This window comes from Pygocentrus nattereri, chromosome 22 (assembly GCF_015220715.1).
Source record: "Pygocentrus nattereri isolate fPygNat1 chromosome 22, fPygNat1.pri, whole genome shotgun sequence".
Classification (NCBI taxonomy): domain Eukaryota; kingdom Metazoa; phylum Chordata; class Actinopteri; order Characiformes; family Serrasalmidae; genus Pygocentrus; species Pygocentrus nattereri.
The window spans coordinates 19,631,877-19,657,668 of NC_051232.1; the positions used below are offsets into that span (position 1 = coordinate 19,631,877).

A 25,792-nucleotide genomic window follows, 5' to 3' on the forward strand; every position below is an offset into this window, starting at 1 on the left:
GAGATTACTTGCGCATTTCCACTGTTCATTGTGTAAATAAAACACGCTCATAGTATTTCCCACTTTCAGTTTAACATCATTTCAACATTTCCTTGTCCGAGTTTAATTTCTCGTTAGTTCGTTCAGTCGGTCGTTCACACTGTCGGCTAGGTCGGAGTGAACTAGCCAGCTAGCAAGGTTCACACGATGGTGACAGTGCTAACACTGTGGACCTGATTTCGCCAAAGCCGTCTGATAGACTTGACTTGTTTTATGATATAAGCCGACAACAAAGCGTTGCCGCATAATTTCTTTGTAGCGGTCAGGCGACATCGTCTCCTGCTGTATAACTGTATCCAAAAACGGTATTTATAATGATATAATGATCAAACTAATACATGCGGTGCAAAACATTTTTATTTTTAATTTACTGTAGAAAATCAAATATACTGATGATAACGATATGCAGAAATGACACTAGCAACAACAATCAGTATATTATATATTTATATATTTACAGACACAGGGAGAGACACAGATGTTACTAGCAGGCTTTCTGGATGCCCCACAGAGCTGCTGCCTCAGTGCTTCTCTGTGAATTAACATAGTAAAGGCTGTCTTATGGTCCTGCTGGCAAGAAGGACCAGCGATGTCCTGAGGATCCTGAAATCTCAGTCATTCAGGGGTGGATGGGCCTGTTAATGAGTGAATCAGTGACTGATTCGTCTTGTTGTACGTTTGTGAGATTTCATGTTCTCATCAAAAGAAAACAGAACTTCTCTGGTCAGCAGTTCGAGGTCAGCTCCCATGTGGTAAACTCGGAAGTTCACCAGTTGATGCAGGAAGTGGAAGCGGGAGCCCACAGAAGAACAGAAGGAGCTTGGTCAGCGTGGTGGGCTACTGCATCTCACCAGCTCCGGTCAAACCGTACAAGGCTCGAAGTCTTGAATCAATCTGTGCGATTCATCTGAGCTGAATGCGCTCGAGCAGCTTAACGTAAAGAGTCGACTCATCAGAACGATTCGTTGATGAATCGACTCACCGGAGTCTTCAGGTGGAGCTGCCGAGCCTCCTCGTCGGTGGAAGGTAAGTAGCGGTTCTAGCTTTTCCACGGGGGTCTGAGCGGACGATTGAGTTCTGGGAGCAAATGATGGACGTTTGAAAACGATTCAGAGCTCGATAACGGCTTTAGCTGTCATGCAGTAACGCTCACCTGCAAACAGCGCTGCGTGTGAGCTGTGAATTGGGGTGACGTCATTCTTTACGCCGGAATAGTGATTTAATATTTTTTTGCATGTTATTTGTTTTCTGAAGCTTACAACTGTAAAAGTTGGCGACTGGGATGAATGAACCCAAACTGACCCGGCTGACCTGTTGCGTTTGTCGGTCAGTGTCCCATTTAGACCGTAAGAAAACGAAAGTTAACTGAAATAAAGGTCTTTGTTCGTTTGGCAGTTTATTTTCGACACAGTTGACATGAAAAACAAATAAATCAGTAAAAAAATCAATAAGAAATGTTTGATCGGATCTGTGAAGTCTCCGAATCGGTGCTCAGTATGACTGATCGCTGCCCAGGTGACCGTGGATGGCGTGGTCACCGCAGGTGTATATAGTGTCTGAAATGCTGTCCAAAGTCCAAATTCAGAGCCTCCTGTTCAGCTTTGTGGTGCAAACACTGCCCAGTGAAGGACCGACAGACACTAATCCAGCTGATTTGATCTGCTGTCATCTTTACACCAAAAGCCTTAAAGGCACTGCTGAACCCTTTAGTCATGCAACAGCTACTTTGAGTGTTCATGGTTCTAGATAAAACCTTTTTTAAACTAAAGAACCCTGAAGAACCATCGTTTTTTAAGAGTGTAGTGCCAGTATATTGGTGCTATAAAGAACCCTTTAATCAAGTAAAAGCTTTGTTGAGTGTTCATGCTTCCACCTAGAACCTTTTTGTTTACTAAAGAGCCCTGAAGAACCCTTTTAAAGGGTGTAAGCCAAACAGTATGCTGGTGCTATGAAGTTCATGGTTCTAGATAAAACCTTTTTTTAAACTAAAGAACCCTGAAGAATCATTATTTTTAATAGTGCAGCGCCACACAGTATATTGGTGCTATAGAGAACCCTTTAATTAAGCAAAAGCTTTGTTGAGTGTTCATAGTTCTAGACAAAACCCTTTTTAAGACTAAAGAACCCTGAAGAGCCATAATTTTTTAATAGTGTAGTGCCACACAGTATATTGGTGCTATAGAGAAACCTTTAATCAAGCAAAAGCTTTGTGATTGCTCATGCTTCCATCTAGATCCTTTTTGTTTACTAAAGAACCCTGAAGAACCATCTTTTTTAAGAGTGTAATGCTCCGTGGTACAATAGTGCTATAAAGAACCCTTTGATTAACCTCTCTGATCTGCTGTCCTCTCTCTGCGCGATCAGCCTTAAGGGTTCTATGCACTGCCATCAATATCGGTTTCAAAAACGGAAAATCTTATTTTCATAAAGGCTCTTCTATTAGAACCTTGACTTCTGTAGAACCATTTAATGTCTAAATGGTGCTCTGCTTGGTGAATTTGTTCTCTAGATTGATGGAGAATGTGTTGCACCAAAGAGGTTCTTGTATTATCTTGTAGAACCGTTTTGAAGACTCTAAAGAGAGCACATCCAAGCATGAATGGAGCATAAATAGAACCGCTCCCTGCACTAAAGAACCCTTGAAGACCATTGAACTCTGAAAGTTGTCACACGTGCATGTTTTAGCAGTGTATAGATCTGAAACAGGGTTCTAAAGGCAGAACCTGGTTTTTCAGGCGTTTTGGTGTAAAACCCTACCAACAAATGATTGACAGACATAAATCAGGTGGGTTGATTTGATCTTGCTTTCCTCTCTTTATATGGTTAGTGCTGAACTTATATTCATGGCTGTTCGGCCAGTATTACACTTAATACCTCCAGCTGTGTTTGTGAAACCATTATTGGTGGATGTATCTGAAACAGTGTTCTAAATTAAAACCACTTATTTCATCAGCTATTAAGTGTAAAAACCTTGTCAATAAATAACTGAGAGGCAAAAACACGGTGGAATATTTTACAAATACTGCTGCTGTGGGAATTACTGTGCCGATATTTGGCCGACCAACCAAAATACCCCACTTATACATAGTCATGGAAATGGGGCTGTAGAAAACAGCTTTGTGGACACTTTCACAGATCAGACAATGCCTAAACAAGGGAATTTGCAAGGTTGCTTATTCTGCTTGTGTATGAAATGAAACTTCACAGACAAATAGGCCCATTTCTCACTTTATGATGCAAGGACTTCCTCATGAATGACTGACTGATAAAAGCAGGGCTGGGAAACAGTGCACCAGTCTGCCTGGTCGGCTTGAGCCGCTTTGTTTTTTAGGTGACATTAAGTTCACTGCAATGAAGGCTCATGTTGCAGCAGGATGGAGCTGGATGGACTGATCAAATGTACCAAACTCCGTTCTTAAGACCTTCACAAATCCTGCTGTGCTTTCTTGTGGGCACAAACTGATATATAGAAGCCACATGTTAAGTTTCGTGTGGCCATTAGTTAATGTATTTACGCTAAGTTAAGTTTCTTGTGGCCACAAAATAATATATCAAGGCTATGAATTACGTTTCTTGTGGGCACAACTTGATATATAGAAGCCACAAGTTAAGTTTCTTCTGGCCAGAAATGAATATTTCAAGGTTATCAATGAAGTTTGTTTTGGCCACATATTAAGGTACTTCTGGTCACTAATTAATCTATTTAGGCTATGAGTTTTGTTTCTTGTGGCCACAAATTAATATATCAAGGCAACAAGTATAATGTGACCACAAATTTATATATGTATATATATATATATTTGGGCTATGAGTTCAGTTTCTTGTGGCCACAAATGAATACATTTAGGCTGTGAGTTTAGTTTCTTGGGGCCAAGTGGAATTTTAAAATGTAGAGAAAATAAACCCCTGAAGTGTAACACTGGGGATGTGGCGTGAATAATGACTTCATCTCAATTCAAAAATCAGCTATAACAAACGCACCATTTCCTGCAGGAGTGCATTACTGCATTATGGAGTTACAGCCAGCAGAACTCTGAGCTGCCAACAGCACGACAGGTTAACTACAGTAAGGAAAAACACAAAATAAAACAGGACTGGAAACTTATAAACAACGTCTGGTGGAAAATGTCATGTTTTTGTTCTTCTTCCACGTCTCACATTAGAATAGGCCCAATTTCTTGGCTTTTCCTGGTGTGGAATCCAGTCACTGACCTGTGGATATCAGAAAGAGACAGATGGCCAAGTCCATTGAAAACGGTGAGTGTATAATAGAACATTGTGAACTGGTGAACGTTCCACAATGCAGTGCATAATTAAATGCTATATTAGGCCTATTTAACTGAGTTGTGAGTGCACAGAGTGCATGGAGGATGTTTTCCTTCTCGGAATGAGCTAAGTAAACACAAACCTTGTGCTAAGACACACCCTAGAGGTCATGCTGCTGGTAGCCTGCACCTTTTGTAGCCTTCTAGCTCCGAATGACGAAGACTGATAGACCTACACGATATAAACACAGAGCTAAATCTCTGAGAGGACAAATCTGAAGAATGATTTCAGATTGACCAAAGCGTGTCAATCGGAATGTTTGTGTGAATGTTTATTGGTTAATTTATGATGATTATAAAAGTCTAACCCAGTGGTGCTCAAACTTTTTGTCTTCAGAGCCAAAGTCCAATATTTGTGACAGGCCAAAAAGAAAAGCTATTAGAACTGTATTTAACTAAATTACACTGTTTTGTCATTGAAATGCTTCAAAAGGTAGATCGCAATTTTGATAAGTTGTATATCCCTGCTGTGGGAAGAAGACCTTGTATCTCCAAAATGGTAACTTTCCAGGAGAAGGAAAAAACATGGTTTGCTTTTAATGTAAGTCAATGGAACCAGAATTTTTTCCAAGTCATTTTGGGCCATTTCTTTTAGTGCATTCATCCTGAAATTTACTTCAGTACAATGAAAAGAACGACTGGTATTTTCAAATTGGGTCAAAAACTGAAGAATGTGGTTGGTTAGTGTAGTGGGTAACACCTTTGCCTTCTACGCTGTAGACTGGGGTTCAATCCCCCACCAGGGCAAACACCCTACACTATACCAATAAGAGTCCTTGGGCAAGACTCCTAACACCACCTTGGCCTACCTGTGTAAAATGATCAAACTGTAAGTCGCTCTGGATAAGAGCGTCAGCAAAATGCTGTAAATGTAAATGTAAAAATGACAAGCTTTTCTTCGGACAACAGTGATATACCACACACACATCTTTGTTTTTTCTTATTGGGTGGCCTTAGGGTGACTTCCTTTTTCTGTAATCAAAGTCTTGAGCCATAGTTTTCTTTAGGTTTCAAAGCTTTTTAACCAGACAGGAGAAAATCACAATTTTATTGTAAATATAAGTAAAATGTAAATGTAAATGAACATTGAAGAAAAGAGCTTGACTGCTGTAGATGTTCATTCCTTATATGAAATTAAATTGGACAAATTAAAGATGCAGTTTACAGCATTGGCCACTTAGAGCATAAAGAAAGAGTGAATCTGATTGAATTAGATTTTCTGCTAAGCATTGTTAAAATGGGATGGCAGTTTCCTATAAATGTTTGCGTTCACAGAAAAAGCAGACTTTCCTTTATACAGCAAGTTGTCATTCACATTCAGATGCATGAGTGGTGCCATTTGACCACTTTTTTTCAACCACGATATACCTTCTGTTGATGGCTCTTTTTTTCAAGTTTTCCGTTATTATATTGCTCTTGTTTATGTCTGATTAACTGCATGAAGATGGGGGCCTTTTTTTGAAGTTATGAACAGAGGAAAAAAGTCAAGGCATGACTCTTTAAACAAGAACAAGTAACCCACATAGCAGTGGTCGTTCAGGCTGCGGCTCACATGCAGCAACAAAGACTATGGGTGCGGACTGCACCTCTGATTTCCTGTTTTTTCAGCAAAGTGGTGAAATCCGTTCTTGCTAAAGAAGGTTTGGGTTGGTCAGAATGAGCATATATTTTCAACAGATTGCCTTTGATTCTGTAAAACATTAAATATCTCTTTGTTTAAACACAGAGTTGTGACAGAGACCAGCTGTTTCAACATGCATTTTATCCCAGATTTCTTAATGGCGTGTAGTGAAACCAGAACAGTCCACTCTTCAATTCCTCATATTCCTAACTATGTTAATTGTGTTCGTTTTATAGTAGTTACTGTATTCATTTGAATATCTGGAGGTGAATAAAAAGCCTGTGACTGAGTAATATAAGCCATCTTAATTCACATAAGGCTGTAACAGAGCATTTGCTGGATAGTATTTGTACTGCATCGCCTCTGGAGTCACTCAGTTACAGTTGACGTACCTGGAAGCAACTCGTTCAGTAAGCCAGTGCTCATCTTCCACTGGCCTCTGTGTTGTGGTTATGGTTATGAAACTGTTGATGCTAAACTGTTAGAAATAAAGGTTTTGTGAAGTTACGTTTTTCGCTGGTCAAGGTACAAACAATGTAAATGTTTCCTCAAAGGTACAGATCTAATTAAGATCTAATTAAGATCTAATTGTGAAGTTTTTCCAGGTGAAAAGCGCATATCTTTTCATAACCTAAACAGAACAGTAGAATAAAAGCCTGGAGACGAAACGGGGTGTGTGGAGGCAGTACAGCTTAGAAAATATCATTTCAGTGGATTATGGTACAGTTATGTTCCTTGACTAAAGGTTCTGACATGTACCCTTGAGGGGTCCAACCCCAGTGAGAAGAGAAGGCCTGCCCCAATGACAGATTACTACCTTTATTTCTGAGAGTTTGAAGTAATATTGAAGTTGTAAACACTTGGAAAACAGGCAACCAGAAAAACTGTTGTGTTGTACATGTGTTTCACTAGTGTGGAGAGTTCCCAGTGTCTCAGTGTTCCTGCCAAATTGGGCTAGTTTGAAAATGCACTTGCATGTGGAACCTATAAAACGGCCACCAAGAAAAGTTTTGTACTTTGATTTTCCAGTTCAAACAGGGTAAACAGTAGATTTGTTACAGAGGCCGGAGTTTCAACATCAGTTTTACCTCAGGTTACTTAACGGCTTACAGACAGTTGTGGCTTAAAGTGAAATGGGAAGAACCTACTCTTCCATTCCTCCTTTTCCTCCTTCTCCTAATTCTGTTAATTACATATCAGATCCATTATAGTAACTGTATAATTAGTTTGAATAAATGAAACTGAATAAACAGTCTGAACTTGCATTGGGAACTTTGGACACTTTTCTTTTGGCCTACTTTGTCACTGCGGCCACCGAGAAAGTTTTTTCATACTTTAATGGCAGTAAGAAATGAAAATAATTGTCTTAGTGTTGGATAGTTGACAAACTAAGGCACATACAATTGGAGAAGGCACAACAGAGTGTGGCATAGTAGGCAGTTTAAGAACGAAATCATGTGAAATTTGGCTACCTTCCAAATCTGACGTATCAGTGGAATGTGGGTTCTCATCTCTATATGGGTGCAGGAGTTGCACCACCACTATGTCCGTCCATCCATCCATGGATGCTGGAGCCTATCCCAGCGGTCATCAGGCGGAAGGCAGGATACACCCTGGACAGGTCGCGAGTCCATCGCAGGGCAGACAGACACAGTCACTCACACACTCACACCCAGGGGCAATTTAGCATGTCCAATTGGCATGCCTTTGGAAACCGGAGGAAACCCACTCAGACACGGGGAGAACATGCAAACTCCACACAGAGAGGACCCCGGTCACCTGCCCGGGGAATCGAACCCAGGCCCCCCTCGCTGTGAAGCGACAGCACCACCGTCACCATTATGTGACTTTTGTAATTATATTGTGTTTATTAAATGTTTATGACAGAAAAAGATAAATTAATGATTCATAATTTAGATATAAACAGATTTAGATACATATTGTTTCATGTCCCTCCCCCAAATTAAATGTCCCTTTACCAAAGTTGGTGCCTATTTGACATTTATTTACATGATGTGCTTGAGCTGTTATTAGATCCTTGAAACAGATTCAGAGAATTTTGTTTCTTCTTTCACTCTTAACAAAGATGAATACACAGTTGACAGTCCAGATCTGGATGTACATGTGGAGGGTGCGAATTTGAAGTATTTGGAATTTGATGACGACAGGCAGCGGATGAGGTAAAATAAGGTCCAACGACTGAATAAAAATGCTATTTGGTTTCTAATTTTGCAAAAAAATTTATGTTATACAAATCAACTAAACTCTTATCTTCCTTTCCAGTGATATTGGAGTTAAGATGAAGTTTCTATGTGATGAGATTGAAGTGCAGCCGTACGCTAATGACGACGGAATGTGGAAATCGCTCTACCAAACGCTGGAAATAGGAATGAATTCCTTCAAGAACCTGTTCACACAGTCAGGGATGTCCGATGTCCAGCCAATGGGTATTTGTTTTTTTGTTCTCATGTGGTTCTCAAAGGTAAAATAATCAAATTGTAAGTCATTCTGGATAAGAGCGTCTGCCAAATGCCATAAAAGTAAAATGTAAATGTAACAGAGGTGTTTTTGAAGAGCCTCTTCTAGTTATTGCTAGTTACATATGTGTAGTAGAACACTTACAGTTCCATGATCTATCAGCAAAGGTAGATGTAAATATTAGAACGGAGAAGAATATGTAAAAGACAGAACAATAATAGTAATAATCGTGATAAATGAAAATATGGCAAACATCTTGTGTTACAGCAGAATGTACAGCACAGTACAAGTCAGAAAGCATTTTTCAGTTATTTAATTACCAGTCAAAACAGCCATTAAGTAAAAAAGATGGTGCTTCAAGGATTCTTTAGTAAAGAAAACTGTTCTATATAGAACCATGAACACTCAAAGAACCTTTTGCATGATTTACATTATGATGGGGATCTTCAGGATGATGGACAATGTGCTACAGAGGGTTTTATATAGAACCTTTTTGAAAAGGGTTCTATATAGCAGCCAAAACGCGTTCTTTTATTGTTACGATGTCAAGCTTGTAACAATAGAAGAACCTATTCAAGTACAGTTTCCATCAATCTGAAGACCCCTTTCATGATGCAAAACATTCTTTGTGTTCATGGTTTTGAGGAGATATCTCTGAGTAGAGTAGAGAAAAGATAATCCACTTGCATAAGGAAGGCAAACGTCAAAGGAAAACCAGCAGAAATAACAGGAGTTTCCAACACTGAAGTTCAAAAACTGATTCAAAGCTCCAGAGAAAATGTGCCTCCTAACAACCACCTGGAAGACCTGGTAGACACCAACTCCCCATCAGATAAACAGCACTTAAAACAGCTTTCATCTTTGAGAGAGAGGAGAAAATCAAGCTGCTTCAGATCTGAAAACATCCACAGGTTTTTCTGTCCACCCTTTCATTGTAAGGAGACGACTCAGCACTGTGGGTCTGAAAGGATGTGTAACTGTTAAGAAGAACCTCACTGAGAAAAGGAGACCGACATATCAAACAAAGAAGATGAACAATGGACTGACCACCCCAGAGTCCAGACCTCAGCATCACTGAATGTGTTTGATTTACTTCAGAAAATGATCAACCAGCTTCTAAGACTGAACTTCAGAGGTGTAGATTTCTTTGAAAATGAACTGAAAGTGAGTCTCGTAAAAAGAACGGAAGCTGGAATGAAGGTAAAGTGTGACAAAAATGAACTACTTAGTCTTTAATGCTAAAGTGCTTAATGGCGATTTTGACATTTGAAATTAATGAAAGGTGGTCTCTGATTTTGCACAGTACTGTATGGCAAAAAAAAAGATAATAATGAAGTAATTAAACATTTAGACACTTTAAGTATACAAGGTGTTCCAGACTACACATTTTACTACACCTTGAGATCAGCTTTTAAAACATCATTTATTTGAATGTCATTTTTTCTTATGGATAACTGATTGATGTGTTTCAGTGAGGTCAGAGACGGCAAGCCTGACCTCCAGAGCGAGCCCACAGAACAGCGGTGCAGAATGGAGTGAGTTACACCCAGTAAAGGATATTTATTTGTATCTTTACAAATATTTATTTATCTTTTTTTTACAGAAATGTACTACATTTAATTATCTGGTTTTATATTTTAGGGTCAAGAACTGTTTGTTTATCCTGCTCTAGTGTGAAGGTAAACACACAATTCATGCCAACATATTTTTAAGTCCTAATTACTTTAAAATAAAGGTTCCAGACTACATGAAAATGGTTCTATATAGCACCAGGAACACTCACAGAACCCTTTGCATGACTAAAAAAACGTTCTTCAGGTTGATGGAGAATGTGTTCTATAATGGCACCAAAAAGGGTTCTTCTATTGTCACAATGTCAAGCTTGTAACAGTGGAAGAACCCTTTTTGGTGCTATAAAGAACCCTTTAATCATGCAAAAGCATGCAATGGTTCTTCAGACTGATGAAGTGTTCTATATCGTTCCAAAGAAGATTCTTAGTACCAAAATGGGTTAGAAGCTTGATATGAGCAATGGCACAGCCCTCTTCGGTATTACATAGAACTCTTGAAAAATATATGACATATATAAGACATTCTCCATCAAGTTGAACAATCGTTGAAATTTGAAACCTTTCTTTGAGTATTCATAGCGCTGAGTGGCCTTCTCACAGTGGGCAGATGGACAGAAACACCTGTGGATGTCGCTGCCATCAAGATTTTTGTATCTACATTTTTGTAGTTTTTCAGTTTTTGACATTATTTGAAGATGCCTGTTGGGCTTTACATTGTGTGTAAACTTCATGATGAATGGGCTAAAAGAAACGACCCAAAACGACTTGGAAACAACTCTGGTTCCATTGACTTACATCAAGTCAAGTCAGCTTTATTGTGAATACTACAATATGTACAGGACATACAGGGTACTGAAATTGCGTTACTCTCAGACCCCATGGTGTAACAGTAACATTAAACAGATGGTAAACAGGAAAAGTGTCCATTTAAATTACATTAACACCACATTAACAGTGGAGTAGGTTTTTTCATTCTCCTGTAAAGTTACCTGTTTGGAGATACGAGGTTTTGCTCCGACATCAGTGTTTTGTTTTTTCCTTTTTTTTTTTAAAGATGAAAGCTTTAAGTTTATCTGGCAGGGACAGCTTTGGCGTCTACCAGATCTTTTCTCTGTAGCTTTTAATCATTTTAGAACTCAGTTTTTCCCACGTATGTATTCAAGTGGATTATTTTATATCTAATCTCTTTCTAAATATCTATAGAAAAATGACTAACTTGTACTTCATTGCTGACTTGGAACTGAAGTAGATGAAGGGTGGTCACATTTTGTTGCACAGTACTGCACACGGAAATTTCATCGAAAAGTACTTTAGTATTTAAAATGTTGGCGAATTTAAAAGACGTAACTTAGTTATGTTCATTGCTAAGGATGATCCCAAAATCACCAACAAAATCAGGTTATCTTCTGTGATGAAAGGAGGGAAACGGGTCTTGCGTAATGTTTTGTCTCAATTTAGAAATGATCCACAAAATGAAATGATGGTCAAATCATTATTATTATTTTATATATGATTTATTCCATTTTGGTTGACAGACAAACTGAAGGCATTCATCAATATTTGGCTAACACTCTAAGAAGTGAATGAAAGCTATTCTTTGTTTTGATTTGTTTTCAGGCTGCTATTCAGGACAAGACAGAATGGAAGCTCATTGAACCTGTCGCTATGGCTACTCTACTAAATGAAGACATAAAGTACAGGTACTATTACATATTTTGCTCCACTTAACTGTAAATAGTCATGAAGCTAGTGCATTTAAGTCCATTGCTGAAGCAAAGGAATGAGGCCATTATTTTATAGTGATTTTGCTTTTCATACTCTTTAGATGCTACAAAAGCTGTGGTCACTTAGGTCACATTTACACAGCAGGTCTGATTTTCTCACCTAATCTGTTTTTTTTTGTTTGTTTGGCTGTTCACAATAGCTTTTAAATGTGATATGTGTGTGGCATTACTCTAAACAGATCAGTTCCTAAACTGAACCACATGCACAAAATAACAGAGCTTCACATCGTTTCACATGTTGCACTCATCCAGAGGTAAACAATCACAACTGCCAACAAATGCCAGCCACTCCCGGAGGGTTCAGCTTCATCTTCGCCAGCATCACAGGAGACATCATGAAGTTACAATGGCTTACAGCTGGACTCATCACCCAGAATGTGTTGGAGCTCACTGTAGAAAGGGTGCTGTCACTTTTTCGGATTCTTTAAACTTTGCTTTTTTAACTGTTTTTTGATGCTGCAGCCTCACTCTCCTACAGCTGTGTTCAGCCCTTTCTTTCAAAGTCTCTTCGACGGCAGAGCGGCTGCAATAAATGCCTCTTCGTTTTTTGGTACAGAAACATGAGCCTAAATGTTTGAGTCCCAGCAATGCGAAATAATGAAGAATGTCAAGTTGAACTGATGTAAAAGTTGCATGAATTTCAATCTGGCTGTTCAGACTGAGTTGCACTGCTGCATATCGGACATGTATCGGATTTCAGTACCACATATGAAAGTGCCTCAGATCGGAATTGAATGTCAAATTCAGTGTGTTGTTGTTTTCTTTTGTTTGTTTGTTTGTTTGTTTTTTTACCTGCTGTGTGAATGTAGCCTTAGTGGGTCGCTCACCAGTCATTCTTACCAATGAACCATGATATCATGTACCTAGAGCTTTTAGCAGATTCTGCAACAGTCCAAAGTCTTGCTGATTAACTGTGTAGCATCTGAATCTTTTACCCAAGTCTGTGAATCTGCGAGTTTTGTTTTTGGGTTCTGCACTGCTAAGTGGAATTTGTCAGCTTTAATCAGTCAAAAGTCTGGACATATCTTCTTATATAACAGATTTTCCTTTTATTAGTTGTTTATATTTAAAATAATAATGAAACTTTTAAGTAGTTTGTTTGACTTCAGTCAGAAATATTGGCCTACTTTCAAACTAGATGACGTAGGCCCTGCTCTCCCTCTCACAGCACAAACAGACTGGGCAAAATGCTTCAAGGAGGAAAGACATTAGTTTTCACTGAGAAACGCTTAAAATTATTATAGACTCATTGTGACATTCAAACTCTGAATGTAAACCTAAACTCTAAATTCTACATGAAAACTACCTTTGTCTTGGATATAAATCCATACCTGGCAATCATTTAAGTAGAAGCCTATTGGTCAGTATGTAAAAGACAAAAAAAGAAAAATAAACAATGAAGGTGTTTCCAAATTTCTCAGCGTGTCTTCACACCAAAAGACATGAGGGTCAAACACAAACTCTCAAAAGCAAGTTGTGTACATGAAATATGAGACAAGACAAAACAGACTTTCTAGGTTTTCAGAGGTTTTGGACAAAATGCATCTAAATCTCGTCGTCTCTTAAACTGTGATCATAAAAATGTGAAAAAGGAAGTAATGTTATTCTGCATGTTTAGTTATGACCTTTTAATAAAGGCTTAGCTCCGCCCACATTTGGCACAACCATGTTGTGTCATACATCACTGAAAAGCTTGATTCCTGTAGAACCTAAACAGAGTATCCAGGTGTATCTCTTTCCTTTGTACTACTGGCAGCGTTCACGCAAATGCTGCATGTTTTCTGAGATCACACTGACTGATAAAGCAGTTCTGGGGCCCATTGTGTTCCTCCTCCATTAGAACCTAAACTCTCAGCTTCACCAACATTCATGAAATGTTACTTGTTGATTCACGAACATCTTCTGAAAGATATGACCCAAGCATCGTCGAATGTGTTGTCCATAGCTGGATTTATGCTACATGACAAATACTTGATAATGTCATGTGCATCTCCCAAACTGCCCACCAGAGGTCATAATCTCCTGATTTCTAACAGTCACTCTCACACACTTGTTCTCAATCTCCACTCATCAGCTGCCCTTCAAATACCTTTAAACTCTCTCTCTCCACTCTCTGTAAAGCATTGTTAGCATGTCACTGCAGGCATGAGCTTTTTTCCCCCGCAACGCTTGGACTTTTTATATTGGCTAGCCTTTTTCAACTCCTTGCATTTCAAAATCAGAATCAGAATCAAGCTTTATTGGCCAGGTTTTGGTTACAGGAGATAACAGTGTGAAGTATCAGACAGACATTTACATGTAGAAAATAAAATAAAAATAAAAAAAGCATTCCTACCATCACTCACACATACATACACACACATGCGCGCACACACACACACATACAGTCATATCTGTAAACTTTACAATGTGCAAAGTATGAGTCTTGAGTGAAAGTGCTGAGTAAAGCAACAGTTAAATGATGTATAGTTGCAAAGAAAAGGCTCAGTGAAGTAACAGATAAGTGGGATAATAAGGCAGGTTAGTGAGGTAATAAGGCAGGTAAATAAGAAACACTGGTCTGTGACAGTGGTTTCAGAGGATGGACTGTTGAGTGTGATAATATATACCAATATATTTAGAAGAGCATTTTAGAAGCTGAAATATTTTTATGTGTAATATTTTAGCTGTTCAAGAGCGTGATGGCTTGTGAGAAGAAGCTTCTGTAGCCTGGTCACTTTAGAGAAATGCGAGTTGTCTTCCTGTGTAATATTTTAGCTGTTCAAGAGCGTGATGGCTTGTGAGAAGAAGCTTCTGTAGCCTGGATGTCCTATCCTGTTTTCTTTGCCTTGGCTCTTTAGTATGTGTTTTTGGCCTGTGACCCTCTGCTCTGCCCCAACTTTGTTTTTGGACTGTGTTTATACCACGGTTTCTGTCAAAATGAAGCCTCCTAACCAGCCTAGCCCTGCGTTATTACAGATAATAGCATTGGGTAGCGTTGTAATTTTCTGTATTTCCTGCAAAAAAATGTTTTGCACAAACCATTTAATTCTAACATCGTCCAAAGTATAGATTTCCTTTTCTAAAATTATTCAAATACATGCTTATTTAAGTAGATTGTCCCGTTTGCATATCTGCTTTTTTAACTTCCTATGCAAAAATAGTGGTTAGATTATGCATAAATTACTGGCAAAGATTATCTGTTGTTTAAAATATATATTTTATTGTATTTTTTCTTCCACTATTCACCTGTCTTCCTTTAAAAGAGAGAAAGGGCATTAGTGGCTGACTGTGTCCCTAGAGACCATGATTGAAACGAGTGCCACAAGAAATGATAAAATAAATAAAAGATGAGAACTAATGAGACAAAAACTGCCTTCATTTTAACATTTTTGAAATAATCCATATTAATGGTTAATCATATCTCCATAACTCTCCAGGATCTCTGTTGCACCAGGGAGATATGAGTGCACAGTCACTGGTCTTTGTTGGGAAAACTCTGATGAAGTTGAAATGGAATATCATTTGAGTGACTGGGATCATGTTCGTGAATTTCTGGAAAAGTACAATTTTCAGCCCTGTGGTCCGTTACTGGATGTTACTGTCATCTCAGGGGAGCTCACTGCTGTCCATCTACCACACTTTCTCTGTTTAGGTAAAGTAATCTTCAAATAATAGAAACTGTATCATCAAAAGTGGATTACTTGTAGAGGTTAGCTAACAGAAAGCACATGTCATTTTCAGTGGTTTTCTTATGACTGAAGTACCTTTTTACAGATTCTTTGGCTTCCTTGAGTGATGAGATCAGAGTTCTTCATGTAGAAGATGCTGGAGTCACTTTAGAGAAATGCGAGTTGTCTTGCTTCAGTGCAAAACTGCTCCACCCCACATTCTCCCCAAAAGGTGTCCTTGTCAGAAGTGGTTTCCCTGTGAAAGCCCACTGTGAAGTGTTGATCTACTGCACTTCGACTGCTCACCTGACCCTTCATGTATACCTGGTTCCATGCGATTCAAAAATAATAGAGGTGAGGCTGGTAACTTCACATTGACACAGTAAGTCCTAGAGAGAAAATAAATGGAGAACAGTAAAGGCCTTAAAACCAAGCCTTGTGGAACACTACAGTATGCTCAGAATAGAATAGAATTTACAACCATTTGTTTCTGTGTTTGCACACTGTGAAATTAGACCTTTGCATTTAACCCATCTGTGCAGTGAAACACCCACAATCATACATGCTAGTGAACACACACACTAGGGGTCAGTGAGCACACTTGCCCAGAGCAGTGGGCAGCCCTATCCATGGCGCCCAAGGAGCACCGAACCGGCAACCTTCCAGCCTTCACAGGGCTGGTTCCCTAACCTCTAGCCCACGACTGCCCCCCAACTGCCTACCCTCTATTTACTATATACTATAATATACTATTGGTGAGGGTGGTATACATTAATACATTTTACTACATTGTGTGTTTTTCTGTGAAGTCTGTACAGAAACAGGAGAGTCACAGCATAAAGGTCCCAAAACCCAGGCCAGATGCGTCTCTGCAGATGAAGAATCATTACATGCTGAGCACATCCTGCTCCTCCCGAATCAGACCACAGGTAAATATAATATTTACAAATGATCAAAATGAGTTTTGCAGTGCTGAAGTCCTGTTTCAGTCTTCATATCATATTTCTTTCTCTGGTTCTTAGGTAAAGTGAATGTTATATTTGTGTTCGTAAAATTTGTGTTCGTATGAAGCCCTCTATCAATGCCATGACACTGTACTGAAAGAATTATGTATATTTTCTCTGGGCCCTAAGTAAAGTATCATATTTATTCTTATATTTATGAATCACTATGGCAGTGCTATGACACTGTAATGACAGAGGGATATGTATTTCATCTTAGCCTTTAGTAAAGTGAGTTTAATTTCACTGTTTATATGGCATTATGAATCCTAATGGTAATGCCAAAACACTGAAATGAGTTTTATTTTATTTTATTTTATTTGGCTCTAAATTAAATGTGCAGTTTGTCCAAATTAATTATTTATGGAATAATTTCTTTCCTTTCTCTCTTGGTGGTGGTGTTTTCAGAAATTGCTTTCAGACACACAACATTCAGTACTCATTGAAAAACAACTTTGATGTAGCATAGTTGCAGGCCATAATTTGCGTCTTAAGGAACAACTTGAAATTGAAATTAAAAATTCCATGACAGCATTTTCAAGAACTCTATGTGAATTAGAAACAAGAGGCAAACTGTGATATGGACACCTGCTCCTAAGTTGGCTGTCATAACATGCAATGTTATTTCACCTCAGAAAGTGTTATGAAGGAACCTAATGTCAACACACACCTGTCATTTTACATAGGTGTTATGGCAATTTTACACTGGAGACGAACAAGCAGTAACTGACACTTTTTGGAATGAGCTTTTAGCAATATTTATGTAGGGTTTTGTCAGTTGTCATGAAAGGTTTATGTAATCATCATATAGTCTTATGAACTAGACCTACAATAAAGTTTTACTGAAAAGCCTTTAAGGTTTAAGATCAGATAAAATTCACAACCACACTTTGCGTGGCCTACAATTTAGCAGGTAGAAGTTCCTGAACTCCATGCTTGTTTGTTTCTAATACAGTCATCCATAATGTGCAAATGAATTTGGTCAAGCTCATACATATAATTGTGCATCATGAGCATAAAAGTGATATTCAATAAGACTGTCTGTGAAATGTGTGTCCTAGAGAGGAAATAAATGGAGAACAGTAAGGGCCCTAAAACAGAGCCTTGTGGAACACCACAGTGTGCTCTTCTGTGTTCATAAAATCCTCTATTTACACTAACAACTTGTTAATTAACACTTAAATATCAAAGAATCTCTATACCATGTTAATAGCTCAAATAAGTTCTTAGTCTAATGAACTAAAGGCCTTTACAAGAGATGTATAAATTACTAGTCCATTTAAAGTTCTGTTAATATACATGCTAGTATAGTCTTACCTTATAACATTTATCTCTAAATATTGGCGTATTTTTCTTCCACAAAATATCACTGTATGAGTCAGTGGATCACATTTGCATGGCCGAAGCTTAAATGAAGACCTTAGTTGAACCTTCATAGCTGAACCTTCCTGTTTACTTGGCCATAGTTTAGTTAAGCTTGTTCTGATAGTAATTGTTGCAAGGATGAACGGCGGTGGAGTGGACAGAGAGATGTAGTGAAGCTTCTTTCCCGTTTTATTTATTTTTTTTTTTTTCCTCTTTTCTAAAACTTTTCACCAAACAAAACAAATACAGTGCAACAGGCTTCAAGTTTGCCAGGCTAAGTCAAATAAATGACCCTGAACACAACTACTTAAAACAGCCAAGACACAGTACCTTCTCCCGAAGCATCTACATCAAAAAGAACCCCTGCTCTGGAGCCTCTACTGGGCTTTTATACCCGTAGCCCCTCCCCACAGATGAGCCCAATTGCACAAGTAAATCAATCAACTAAATAACAACATTCTAAATGCAAAATAACAACAGAAAAGACTAAACACAAAATACATAAACACCCAAAATAATTTTCACTAAACAAAAATCCCCACTACACATTATCAAATACATTTTCCCCACACTCAGTAAAACACCCCCACTAAAATAGTCTGCGCCACCCGGAGCGCACTGACTCCCCCACAATAATTATAGAATGGACCAGTCCCTCGGTTTCGTCCGGGGAAAAGAAAGCGTTGGGCGCGTGTTGAAAATGCGAATGGTGAAATGAAAAACAAATGCTACGAAGTGGCGGTAGGCCTCCCTGCCCACTGTAACAAATGCGAACGAGATGCTATGGTGAAGGGTGAAATATGAAATGCTTAAACCGGGTAAACCAAGACAGCAAACGGGATTAAAAATACAGTGCTACTATCGCAGTAAGTCAGCTGGAGTTTTAAAAATGCCGGCAGATAGCTGCCTCTGCGCCTGTGCGCTTGCGTGAATGACTGGGTGTATGAGAGTGTGTGTGTGATTGGCGTAAGCGTCACGGCTGCTCCGTGACAGTAATGTTGACCCATTGATGTGCAAAAAGCATAGGTTTACAGGCATTTGTTTCCTGAAGCTGCCTTATGTTGTGGAAAGTACATCATTCATTTAGTGTTCATTCATAAATGTGTTAACTCATTTAAAACATTCAGTTGACGTTCAAAATCAAGAGTTGAACTCTTAATATACATTATGTTGGTACACATATAGAGAAACTGGTCCCTAATATGATGTGTATTTAAACATAATACTTGGTCATATTTACGTGTAGCCTCTTTAGTCTTGATTTTGACTAGGTGGTCTTTTATGGCCTTAATGGTTTTGTTTTTCATTTTCTTTCTGTGTTTTTTCTTTGCAGAAGTTAAAACTGAGATACACCAGCCAAACCCCAAACTTTTTCGAGGTATACGTTAAAGATGCGAAAGATGACTTTCAGTTGGTTTTAATGAATGAAGAGGGGGAATCAGTGTGGGAAGCTGACATGCGATCAGGTGAATGCACCATTAAAGTGTTCTCTTGTAGTCACTAAAGTAATTGTGAATATTATTAACACAATTTCTGTTCTTTTGTGATCTTCAGATGAATACAGTCGAAATCTTGGTTGTGTTGGTAAGTAAAGATCAGTATTAGTAGCATCATTATGGGGGTGTGGGTGGAGGGGCAGGTGGACAATCTCTAAAGACCAATCCCAATACTAGAACATCATTTAACAAGCAGAAAAACCTTTTTCCCCTGTAAGTTTAGCTATGATGACTATTGCCCATCCTAAATTCAAATGGACAGCTTTGATTGCTGGTGCTTAAAAACCTTTAAAAAGTGGCTGGAATCCTGAGTTATGACATTGGACATCAGTGTGTTTTTTGTGGGTAGACAGCCATGTGTGAACTGAGACCCTAGATAAAGGTCAGGAAGCACAAAATAGTCAAAAGATTGGAAAAACATCACTGCATTCCTTTCTTTAAAAGCTTTAGAATTTGTTTGAGAAGTTTCTATGAAGCAGGTAGTAGCAAGTAAAACGTCCTCACCTTTTCCAACCCATACTTTTTTCACATGGGTCTGTTTTTGCTGTAGCGTGTTTGCGCATGACACAAAAACAATGATTTGTGACTATAATCTCTCATGTCTTTAGAACAGCCCCTTTCTATAAAAGTAGGCAGCCCTTGGGCATGTAGAGCGATGAAACCCCTTTTATTTGGATAAATTGAATGACACTCACTCACTCACTCTCTCTGTCTCTCTCTCTCTGTCTCTCTCTCTCTCTCTCACTTTATATTCCTAAAAAACAAATGTTTCTTCATTTAGTTTTATTCAAATCCAGTAAATAAATTGATTTGAAATAATGGTCCATTCATATGAATGAAACTAGTTAATTTATTTCTTACTACGTGAAGTCATTTTTAAGCTTGAACTGACCAGTAATTATTTACCATATACCACTTGTTTCTGCACAGGTATTCATTTTGTGGACTTCCACAGAAAGAGCCTGATTCAGAAAGTGAAACTGGTGGAACCCATAGCAGATGACCTTTACCCAAAAATCAGCGAAGAGAAGTATTCCAGAATCAAGGAAGCTAAAACAAGCCAGGACAAAATGAGGGTCATCTATGATGATATACTGCTTTCAGGTGGTCAAATGCTGAAGGAGGTTTTTTTGCAAAGTTTGCGACAAAACGAACCTGATCTTATTGCAGAGCTTTCCCGGTCCTAAAAAGATGGAATGTAATGTATACAGAGAAAGAGAAACAAGGTAGAGAATTCTGAGAGCTTCTGACATTTCTGCTTTTGTAACCCCTGATATTTTTTTTACAGTATACAGTAATGGCTTTTGGTTTGAAAAATGCACCGTTTCAGAGACTCATTAATAACGTAGTAGGTGATGTTCCTGGTTGTTCTGCTTATTTAGATGACTTTGTTGTATATTCATCTGATTGGGCCAGCCATATGGAAACTTTGCACATACTATTTGAAAGGTTGGTTGCTGCTTCTTTGACTCTAAATCTTGCAAAGTGTGAGTTCGCAAAAGCCACTGTGACTTATTTGGGAAAGCAGGTAGGCGGAGGTCATGTTCGCCCCTTGGAAGCTAAGGTAACCGCTATTGTCAATTTTCCTACTCCAGCCACACGACGTGAACTGCGCCGGTTTTTGGGTATGGCAGGGTATTATAGGGGGTTTTGTAGAAATTTCTTCATGGTTGTTGAGCCACTTACTAAATTACTTAGCCCTTCTTTACCCTTTCAGTGGTCTTTAAATTGTGAACATGCTTTTCAGAGTGTGAAAGTGCTTTTAAGTGAGGCACCTGTTCTTGCTGCTCCAGATTTTGTAAGACCATTCCCACTGGAGGTTGATGCCAGTGCAGTTGGTGCAGGAGCAGTATTATTGCAGGAGGATAGTCATGGTGTAGCACATCCTGTGTGTTACTTTTCCCAGAAGTTTAATAAACATCAACTTAATTTTTCTACCATCGAAAAGGAAGCTCTAGCCTTACTTTTAGCACTTCAAGATTTTGATGTGTATGTTGGATCTAGTAGTGTGCCTGTCACAGTATATTCTGATCACAACCCTTTAGTGTTCTTGTCCAGAATGTATAATCATAATCAACGTTTGATGAGGTGGGCTCTTTTGATACAGGATTCTGAACTGGATGTTAAACACAAGAAGGGTGTTCATAATGTCGTGGCAGATGCTCTTTCTCGTGTATAATTTTTAGGACCATGGTTTGTTCTTGATGGTGTATGTCGCACATTAATGTTGCTCTCTTTTTTACGGGGGCGTGTTACGTGCCAGTGTTGCACGTTTGTTTGTTTTTTTTCTCAACCAGATTAGGTGCAGCTGGGCGCGTGACACATAATTGTGGATCTCCGATGCTTGGCTGTGCTTCTCTCTCTCCTCTCCACCAATCAGAGGGTCTGATTCTTGCTGTGGGATGGGTCTGGCGGATAAAAGGATCACCTGTGGCCGGTTATGGAGGAGAGCATTCAGCATGTCAGACACTTAACGAAAGTCTGTTGTAGCGTCCTTGTAAATGTAGGACTCTCTCTCTCTCTCTCTCTCTCTCTCTCTCTCTCTCTCTCTCTCTCTCTTTCTCTCTTTCTCTCTCTCTTTGCTTCTTTTTCCTCTTTCCAGCATAAAGTGTGGACAGGCAAGTTGGGCACGCCTATACGTTTGCATGCATTATAGTCGCCAAACTGTCTAGACACACTAGGTAAGAGGCGAGTGCCACCCGCTGTATTTTGGGGACAGGAATGCCTGTATTGGTTAGGTAGGTTAGATTTGTTTTGTTTTGTTCATTTCTTTGGCACCGTCCACCTTTGTGGCTTTGACTACTTTGACTTTTGACTTTTGCTGCTGCTCCTGTTGTCCCCTTCCCTTCCTGGAAAGAAGCAGGAGGAATGGAGAGAACTGGGAGAAAAGGGATTCCTTTCAACATCATATTTGATACTGACTATTGAACAACTAAGCCTCTCAGAACATTCACTTGAAACCACACCCCCAATGTTCCTGTGTCAAATCACAGCTGTTAGAAAATAAAAAGCAAACAAAAAAAAAGGATTTGAAGTATGGCTGTATTATTCCGTGAATATTCATCACTCCTGTATTAGAAGCCACTTTGGCTTCTTATGACCCTCGCCTCGCCTTGTAATTGAGGTGTTTTGCTGTGTATTATGCAGTGCTATTTGTGAAATTGAGTCGTGGGTTTCAGGTAACACAGATGGGTTTATTATATTGTAGCACGGGGGGTGGGGGTGTTGGGGGGGGGGGGGGGGGGGGGGGGGGGGGGGTCCTCCCAACGAACTCAGGGCCAAGATTTGATCCATAGCCTGGCTTTACTAAGAACTCAGATGACGGACAAATCCAGGGAAAAGGTGGTGCTCTGGCCCAGACTAGCCTTTACTGTTAGCAGGCCAGGCTCACTCTGCTGGCTCGCTAGGCTATTTAAGAGTTACAACCAATATACACAGGCCTGTGCTTCAAAATAATAGTCCTCATCAGAAAAGGCTCACTAACCACTTCTGAACAGAATAACTAAACATAGATGTACTGATGTTAAAATGTGTTACAATTACAGTTAGACGCAAAGGTTTTTGCACCCAAATTACACATTTTGTTGAGTCAAGTGCATTAAGGAGATTAAAAAGCAGTGGGAAATCCATGAAACATGAAGCATAAACCATCAGAACTAGAAAATAAAACTGGAAACCACAACACAAGGAAGAAAACATAAAATCATTAACAATACATCACTATCATCCAAAGAGTAAAATGAGACCAATAGCTATGCAGCACACAAATACTGACAAGACACAGGTAAAGGGAAAAACACCTGGGTGGGATTAGACATGATACACAGATGAACATGCTAAAAAGCAATGAAGAAGTGCAGCTTTCAATAAAGCTTTCCTTTTGAATTGTTCTAGAAACGGATTCATTACAATCTTTTCTGAATGTTGACTTGCAAAGTAGTTACACTTTGTTAAAAGCGCTCAGGGCAACTATAAAAGACCTCCCACCAGCAGGTGCTGCAGTAGGGCTTTTCTAATGGCTTGAAATCTTGCTGTTTTGTTTTAAAGCAATAAAGGTCATTAGTAACCTAAGGTCAATGTCATGAAACATAATAAAAATACATCAACTTTAAAGCTTCTTTGAGTATAAGGTATTAATAGCAAATCTCCTGATTAACACAGGCATAACCTTGCAATAGACATTCGCATAGTCATAGGCAAAGTGTAGGCTTTAGAAGGCTAAATCAAGCCAAGTGGTTGGTGTTTGTTTGAAACCACAAGGGTATGTGCTTCCTTTGAATCAGTCACGTGAGTCTCTCATCGTCATTCACTCAGAGATAAGGCTTCACAGTTAAGACCTTTTTTGTTTTTGCACTTGCGGATGACAGTTTGGCCAAAGGTGAGTTTTAAATGTTCGAATTTTGCAAATGAATCGGCAGCTGAGCTGTTTCAGTTCAGTCATCTTGTGTGGGAAGCAACTTTTCCATTATTTCTCCGTGTTGCATGATGATGTAGGGACATGGTTTAATGATGGTTTAACTTTTACAATATTTCAAAATTCCAGTTACCATGTGCATTCTGTCAAAATTCCATGATGAATGAACCAATAAAAATGGTCTAAAAGTACCTGGAAAATATATTGTTACTTTAGGAATATTAGAATGTTGTAGTTCATTCTTAGTAAATATTTTTTTTCCTTAAAAAGGTACAGTTTTACTAAAATGAGGTTTTGTTCCAGCAATATTGTACAAATTATGAGCAAATTATGAGAAATTAATAACGTGAACATGACAACAAAGTGACAAGAAAATAAGGCAGATATCTAAGTGAAACTGTACCATCTCAATATCTTAAAGTAAGACCAACCCACTGTGTCAAAGTTTAGCATAAAGATGCATACAGTGGATTTTTCCATGTTATACTATAACGTATAGTATGTGAGGTTTGTTGTGTAGGTGACGCAGCCATGAATTGCAATTTTGAGCATTTATTGTAACTCTATAAAGTGTTATATAAAGTGCACATTAGTATTGTATTCAGCCAACCACTTTGCACTATATTTGTGTTTGGATTGTTGGCCATTGCCTTGCCTCAATTAAGGAGGCACCACCTGAAATAGAGTTTCCATTTCCCCAAAAAAAAAAAAAATGCTGACTGAGGCCTTGAATCACTTAAAACAGAATCCAGATGAAAACATCTGTAAAATGAAAATTCATGTAATGTCCAATGCATAACACAAAATTCTGGAGTGCAATATTCTTCCCACTTTTACAGCTACTTCCCCAAGGCGATGTTATGGATTGGGAAAAAAACTGTCAGCCTCATCGGACCATAGAATCCCATTCCTGTCAAAGGTACAGTAGTATCATCTGATTTTTGTCTGCTTACCAGTTGTGGTTAGAAAAGGCCTCCTTCTGCCATTCCCTCCAAATAGTTTGTTAGCTTGAAGATGGCATCTTACTGAAGTTTTGAAGGTTTGGTAGCTCCAAAATGCTGCTGTCTTTTACTGCAATTTTTTGAGAGTCTGAGCTAATTTACCACAAGACTTTACAAGTTTTACTCATATTCAACAGACTGTAGTGTGTCTTGTAATATGTGAAAGTTGTGTCTGTTTTTCAAATGGGCCATTTGACAGTGCATTGTGAGAAACTTGGGCTGTGACACACACACACACATTTGAGGTTTATAGCAGGAAGGAAGGAGTGTGGTTTTTTTCGATATTTTCTGAGACGTGTGATGCTCAGTTTTGAGTTGCATCAGCAGCCTTCGGTTGAGGTGGGTAGGGTAGCCTAAACTCTCATACTTGAGTAGAAGTATTAATAATGCTCATAATAATGAAAGGTAGTTTGCACACTACCAGGATAAACACTGCACTTATTCAACAGGAAACAATCTTTCATGCAATAATTCTTGTTCAATCGAATGTATTGACAGTGTTGAATTTCTAGGCTACATGCAAAAGAGCTGTTAGCTCAATCTGGTTATGTTAGCTGCTGCGGGTAGCTTCACACTTTATAAGTGAAATGGTTTATCCATTACCATTGTTAGAGTAAGGCTCAATTCTGCTTCTACCTCTAGGGGATTTGCAATGGAGTTATGTTCGCTAAGCAAATGGTGGTGTACATTTCCACATGTTCTCCATATTGAATGTAATACCACAGCTCAGGCTTAAATACAACATTCAAAAAGCATGTTCTTTGCTTTGTATGTTGCACTTTGACAATAAAACAAAGTCCAATTTTGAATATTACTGAAGAAACCTGCTACGTCTCTGCTGCACTTTTATCCCACCATCCATAGACAATCCAGTGACTTACACCCTCTTGTGACAAAAACCTAATTAGGAGGCTCCAACTTATCCCACACAATCTACTGATATGCTTATATTCTAATTAGCAATCTCTGCATAATGCGATCATATTAACTGGAAGTATCACATATCCATATAAAACATTCTATTTAAGTATGATCAACTTGTAAATC

The 25,792-nt window shown here is 38.7% G+C and overlaps 1 protein-coding gene across 1 annotated transcript; it reads left to right on the forward strand.

Annotated features, from left to right (window-relative positions):
• Positions 1–720: 720 nt before the first annotated feature.
• LOC108442779 (NACHT, LRR and PYD domains-containing protein 1 homolog) lies at positions 721–22,355 on the forward strand. The gene is made up of 13 exons (XM_017722975.2): positions 721–1,065; positions 4,203–4,296; positions 8,072–8,165; positions 8,269–8,432; positions 9,936–9,998; positions 10,105–10,142; positions 11,652–11,734; positions 15,238–15,452; positions 15,575–15,822; positions 16,278–16,397; positions 19,168–19,300; positions 19,389–19,418; positions 20,261–22,355. The coding sequence occupies exons 2-13, from the start codon at positions 4,275–4,277 to the stop codon at positions 20,515–20,517; spliced, it is 1,467 nt and encodes a 488-aa protein (XP_017578464.1). The 5' UTR covers positions 721–1,065; positions 4,203–4,274; the 3' UTR covers positions 20,518–22,355.
• Positions 22,356–25,792: the final 3,437 nt, after the last annotated feature.

Excerpts from the sequence above, each read along its gene's own strand:
- LOC108442779 (XM_017722975.2), top strand. The coding sequence starts at position 4,275 with ATGGCCAAGTCCATTGAAAACG. Across the intron at positions 16,398-19,167 it reads CCTCCCGAATCAGACCACAG|AAGTTAAAACTGAGATACAC; the intron begins GTAAATATAATA and ends TTTTCTTTGCAG. Across the intron at positions 19,419-20,260 it reads TCGAAATCTTGGTTGTGTTG|GTATTCATTTTGTGGACTTC; the intron begins GTAAGTAAAGAT and ends GTTTCTGCACAG.